The sequence below is a fragment of the Lactuca sativa genome, chromosome 1 (genome assembly GCF_002870075.4).
Source record: "Lactuca sativa cultivar Salinas chromosome 1, Lsat_Salinas_v11, whole genome shotgun sequence".
Lineage (NCBI taxonomy): Eukaryota > Viridiplantae > Streptophyta > Magnoliopsida > Asterales > Asteraceae > Lactuca > Lactuca sativa.
Window position 1 is genome coordinate 219,059,811 of NC_056623.2, and position 5,839 is coordinate 219,065,649.

Here is a 5,839-nt window from a genome sequence, read left to right on the forward strand (position 1 = left end):
TCACGAATAAAATGGAATCTTATTTATATCTGTGTGTTTGCTCCTTCCATGAAAGATTGGATTCTTCATGAGGTCAAGTGATGAACGATTATCAACCAGCAGAGTTACAAGTGGCACAGTTTGCCCTGTTATTTCCCTATGGAGTCTTCTAAGCCATATTCCTTGGCAAGCTGCTAGAGTGGCTGCCATAAACTCTGCTTCACAGGAGGATAAGGCAACACATCTCTGTTTTTGTGAGGCCCATGTAATCAAATTTCCATTCACATAAAAAACCATCCCACCTGTACTTCTCTTATCATTCACATCATTCCCTAGATCACTGTCAGTGTATCCAACAATCACAACTTGTTTTCTTCCTCTTGAGTACTTCAGACCATAGTCAAGGGTGCCTTTCACATACCTGAGTATTCCCTTAACAGTTTGAAGGTGTTTTGTAGTTGGCCTTTCCATGTAGCGGCTTACTATTCCAACTGCAAACGATATGTCTGGACGGGTATGGGTCAGATACCTGAGTCCTCCAACGATGCTCCTGTATTCTGTGGGATTCACCAACTCTCCTTCTTCATCCCTGCGAAGCTTTAGCTTGTGTTCCATTGGGCTCTTGGTGGGGTTACAATCTAACACCTGGGTCTTGATGAGTAAATTCTTAGCATAGGCTCCTTGCTTTAGTGTAATCACACCATCCCGTTGACCTACTTCAATGCCCAAGTAATATGATAAGAGACCAAGATCACTCATCTCAAACTTGGTATTCATATCGCTTTTGAAGTCTTGAAGTTTCTTGTGGCAGCTACAAGTTACAAGTAGGTCATCTACATATCCAAGTGGGTGACTGTTGGATTAGTGTCTAAGTCCATAACTATTTTGGTATGTACTGACCTGATGGTGCATGGTCCTTTTGGGTTGCCTTCACCAAAGCAACTTGATAGGATGAATTATGGAGAGAAAGGATTAAATATGATTTATTAATATATTATGAGAATAATATATTAAAGGAGAAATCATATTGTTTAATTAATATTAGTCAATAATTAATTGGTAATTAGGTTTGTGACTATAAGAGATTAATTAAACTTAAGGGACTGGAATTGTAATTATAAGATAATTGCAATTTGGTCCATGGATTGTCTTAAATCAAGACGTGGACGAATTCTTATGGGAAGCCCATAAGGAAATCGTCCAAGGGCTTGATTAAAGGAGTCTATGAGTTGCTTAGGGCTTAAGCAACCAAATTAGGGTTTCCTTGTTAGATAACCCTAATAGCCTCACTATATATAGAACCCTTAAGGCTCAAAAACGTGGGGAACTTCTTTTCTAAGGTTAGAACACGTTTTGCGCAGCCTCCATCCTCTCTCCTCTTCATCCTCTTGCTTATGGTGTTTGTCAGCCATTAGAGGAGTGACACTTGTGACTCTAAGCCTTCCAAAGTCAATTCAAGGAGGAATTGGGATTGTTATTGCTACATAACAATCAAGGTAATATCATAAACCTAATTATATGTTAATATTGATTTCCATATGCTAGAATTAGGGTTTATAGTCTTGGATTCAAAGCATGTACAATACAGAAACCTAGATCTAAGCATTAGGGTTTGTATGAACACATAGGATGTCTTATGACCAAAACCCATCAAAAACTCCCATGAATCCTCATAAAGCTTAAGGAATAAAGCTTCTCTAGACCTCTATGGATCTCATTACAAGCCTCATCACAAATAGGGACGAAATGGACATCAAATCTAACCAACAAAGGGGTCAAGAAACCCTAAACCCCCATGTTCATCATAACAATAGAAGAGGGAGCCAAAATATACCTCCAAATTGATGCTCTGAGCTACAAATTCGAAAGATGTCCACCTCCCCTGCCTCCTCTTGGATAGAAACTCCTTTTCCTCGCCAAACAAAGCTTCAAAGGTTAACAATGGCCTCTTCTCTCTCCCAAAACGCTCAAAATCTCTTTAGGGTTTCTCTCTGGGGTTGGTGGCCGCAAATGACGGCCATAAGCCCCTTTAAATAGGTCTCAAACCCTGGAAATTAGGGTTTCAGTAAATAGCGTGGACTCGCCGAGTCCAGACGCGAACCCGCGTGCAAAAACCATGATCCTACTCGGCGAGTTTAGACTCCAACTCACCGAGTCTCCTCACATCACCCAAAAATAAAAGAATAAAATAATACCTGGAAATCCGGGGTGTTACAATATCATCAAGATTAGGGTTCTGATTATGTTGCACGTATGCCCCGCGTACATGCCTGAAGGCACGATCCTGCCTCGTATCAGTACACCCTGCGTATACCGGAGTATACCCCTGCGTACTGGTTTCAGAACTAGTATGATACTCATACACATATGTACCCCTCGCGTACTGGTTAACCCTTTAACCCTCATATACTTTGAAGGCCATAACTTCCTCATTATCAATCTGATTCCGACGATCCCTATATCCATGAAAAGGTAACAAGAAGCTCTACGCTACTGCTTAAACCCACCTTAAAATATCAAGAGAAAACATCCAACTTCCATAAAAGCCCGAGCTGACATATTACCAAAATACCCCTTTGGCTCCAAACACAAACCGACCGGATCATCGAAATTACATCATCCAACCCAAACGAGTCCAAATCTCAATTCTTTAAGAGTCCAAAGCCTGCTAATACCCAAATCCTTGATCACCACCCCAAAATGGAAAGGATTTGAAACATGACATTATAATTTATATGTCTATAAAAATTAAACATTACTTCTAAGTTGTTGAAATGTCACTCTCTTGACAAACATAACACTTCATATTTAGCCATCTCTATGCAAAGTATGCACTGATTGCTTAGTTTTCATTGTTGTTGAATAGTCATGTTGTAGATTGAGTATATTTCTGATATTAATGTTCATATTTTGATGTTTAATATATATATATATATATATATATATATATATATATATATATATATATATATATATATTATGATATTTAAGAAAACATATATATAATATTTTGATATTTAAAACTTTTATGAGGGATAAATATAATATTTAGAAAATAAGCTGAGCAAATATAATTTTTTTGATATTTAATAAGTGTATATCGGAAATTCTCTCAACCCAATAATAATAATTCCAGCAATTTTAATAAAATAAAACATATAACGGGTTTTTAGCAGCGACAAAGAGACAATAACGGTAATGTAATAGAGGCGACAAACAACTCTTTGCGACTCAGTAGCTACCACCAATCGCCACTAAAGCCTTATTTTTTGTAGTGTTATGGAGGCCAAGCCTCCAACTCAAAATCCTAATTTTACTAGAATTGTACTTTTTCCGGTTGGTACTAACCTCTCCATTTTGTTAAATAATTTCATCCATGATGCGTAAAGGAGGACAGAGTATGTATATGGAATTGATATTTACTTTGTTTTATAATATATATGTTACTTTATCCCATTATTGATTATCGAAGATATCGATCTATTAAATATTTATGCAAACGCCTCCAAGAGCAAGAAAAAATACAAACGTTAGGGTAATACAATCTTTGATGGATGTCTTTCATTAAAAAGCAACAAATCAAGAATAATACACTTAAAATAATGGAAAAAACATTGAAAATTTTAATTGAATACATAGTGACAAGAACTCTTGTCTATATAGAATGGCATACCGGGAAAATCACATGTACGGAATCAAACTCGTAGCACAGTACTCTTTGATGGATGTCTGTTATTCACTAATCAATTTTACGCATGAGATTAAGTCAACATGCAAACATATATCGGCCAAGATATTTTTAGGTATTATTTTGGTTTAGTTTAAAATCAGGACTAGTTACTTTTGGTGCACACTTTCCGAACTTCACCTTGAGAGCCTGTAAGGGCCCCAATCCTGCCCATGTTAACCATAGAGACACCAAAGTCCTTGAAGAATGTGGAACCCTCGCTAGTAGCTTGAATCATGTAAGCTTTAGTCTCTGGGTCATCGAGTAAGGCTGCATCTGATTGAAGAAGCCCCCTCCTCTTTGTCACTAATTTGAAATAGGAGTCATCGAATGTCTTGAAGCTTCCTGGGTCTAACTCAGCAAAAGTGGTTAGATCGTTTGGTTTGCACTTTAACTTCAATCTTGCAATGTAGTTAGGGTCCATGGTGGGGTCTGTATCCCCTTTACCGGTGAAGTTGTAGAGGCGGCTATCAAATGACGAACAATGAGATATCCCTATGGTGTGCCCTCCTATAAATAATCAATAATCCAAATGTATAAGGATTATTAAATAATGCGTTTCTTCTCACTGATTCGACTGACTTTTAAAAATACAAAGCTGCAATTGTCGTGATAGATTGTAGCTTAAAGAAAATTTCACGTACGATATTGAGAAGAATGTACCTGAGAGAACAACAAGGTCTTTTGTGTTTAGGCCCCTTAATGCCCAGGATTGTTTCAAAACACTGATGTTTGAGGTAAATGATGGCAAGCCTGTCACTGGGGTTATGGGATCAATGAATAAAGACACATTTCCATCTCTTCGGCCTGTTTCAACCTCCCAATATGGTCCCTTAGTCTTTCAACAAGTGAAAAAACAAAAAGGAAACACAATTGGTTATCGTGCAACTTGAAATATTAATGAAACTGGATACTTGAGAGGAGAATGATATATACCGCTACTGTAACGTCTCTGGCAACTAAGGCTACAATGTCAGCACATGAAACCACATTTGGGCAGGCCTTTTCTAACGCCAACTTCACCCTATCGATAATGTTGAACCCTCTTAAGCTTAGATTTGGTGGTGAAAATTTCTCGGACTGATTCGTTGGAGAATCCAGCAGCACAGATCCATCACAACCCTATACATAAGAGAGGCATTCAAGTTGTATTAATATTTTAAGAATGTAAATTACGATGCATATAGAAGGAATTTAAATCTTTTGCTAAAGTATACTTTTACGAACCCTAATGAAGCAATCGTGGAAGTGCATTCTCAAAAGTGGGCCAGATAGAGATGGTGCTACAGCCATAACATCGCTGATAACCTTAGATACTATCACCTCGGCTTGAGGGCATGATTTCTTATAGAACCCTACTTTCAACCCTTGGCCTTCTGCATGTAAAGAAAACAGTGCTACGGCCATTAACTGAAGCATGAAAATCCCGAATAAGTTCATTCCACCAGCCATTTCGAACAGGAAAGACTTTAACAAGTTAAACTTCTTTGTGGGATATGTGGAACGTAAACGATATCATGCTACATTTTATAGTTTGTTAGGGAAGCCCAATAATTTGAACACGATATAAATATCGCTGTCACCACATGGCATGCATCTATATATTATTGAAAATTAATAAAAAAAATTGGTTGACTTGATAAATTAACACGATGAGGCCGTTTAAAAAATCATGATAGGAAAACTGTCATGTTAACAATGGTACTATTTTCTAGGGTCCCAATATTTCTTATTATATCTAGCAAACATGTACTATATAGATGACAAGGTTAGCCATCGTCTAACTGTTTAGAACAAATCATGTTAAAGTAAGACAATCGAAGGGAAAAAAATATTTGACATTAGCAGGAACATGCATTCCTCAATCATTAACCTAATGCATGACCACCACAATATCCCAACTAGTTCTAAAGAATTGGAAAAGAAGTTGTACATAGAAGAATATATAAAATAAACGAAAGTAAGTGTCAAGCCAATCAACGGATTCGTCAAATCAGATGGCTTCATAAAAAAACAGGGTTTGATAAATCTTCAAAGCAGATGGCTTCATAAAAAAACAGGGTTTGATAAATCTTCAAATTAAGTATTCATAAATATTTGATTAACAAGTAGCGACCATACATATTCTTTTTC

At 37.0% G+C, this 5,839-nt stretch overlaps 2 protein-coding genes across 2 annotated transcripts; both read right to left on the minus strand.

The window, feature by feature from the left end:
* LOC111892421 (secreted RxLR effector protein 161-like) lies at window positions 1-756 on the minus strand. The gene has a single exon (XM_023888466.1). The coding sequence runs from the start codon at window positions 754-756 to the stop codon at window positions 1-3; it is 756 nt and encodes a 251-aa protein (XP_023744234.1).
* Window positions 757-3,515: 2,759 nt separating this feature from the next.
* On the minus strand, window positions 3,516-5,188 carry LOC111892422 (peroxidase 27). The gene is made up of 4 exons (XM_023888467.3): window positions 4,934-5,188; window positions 4,643-4,828; window positions 4,370-4,544; window positions 3,516-4,216 (listed from the first exon to the last, which is right to left on the minus strand). The coding sequence occupies exons 1-4, from the start codon at window positions 5,156-5,158 to the stop codon at window positions 3,813-3,815; spliced, it is 990 nt and encodes a 329-aa protein (XP_023744235.1). The 5' UTR covers window positions 5,159-5,188; the 3' UTR covers window positions 3,516-3,812.
* Between the last annotated feature and the right edge of the window lie 651 nt (window positions 5,189-5,839).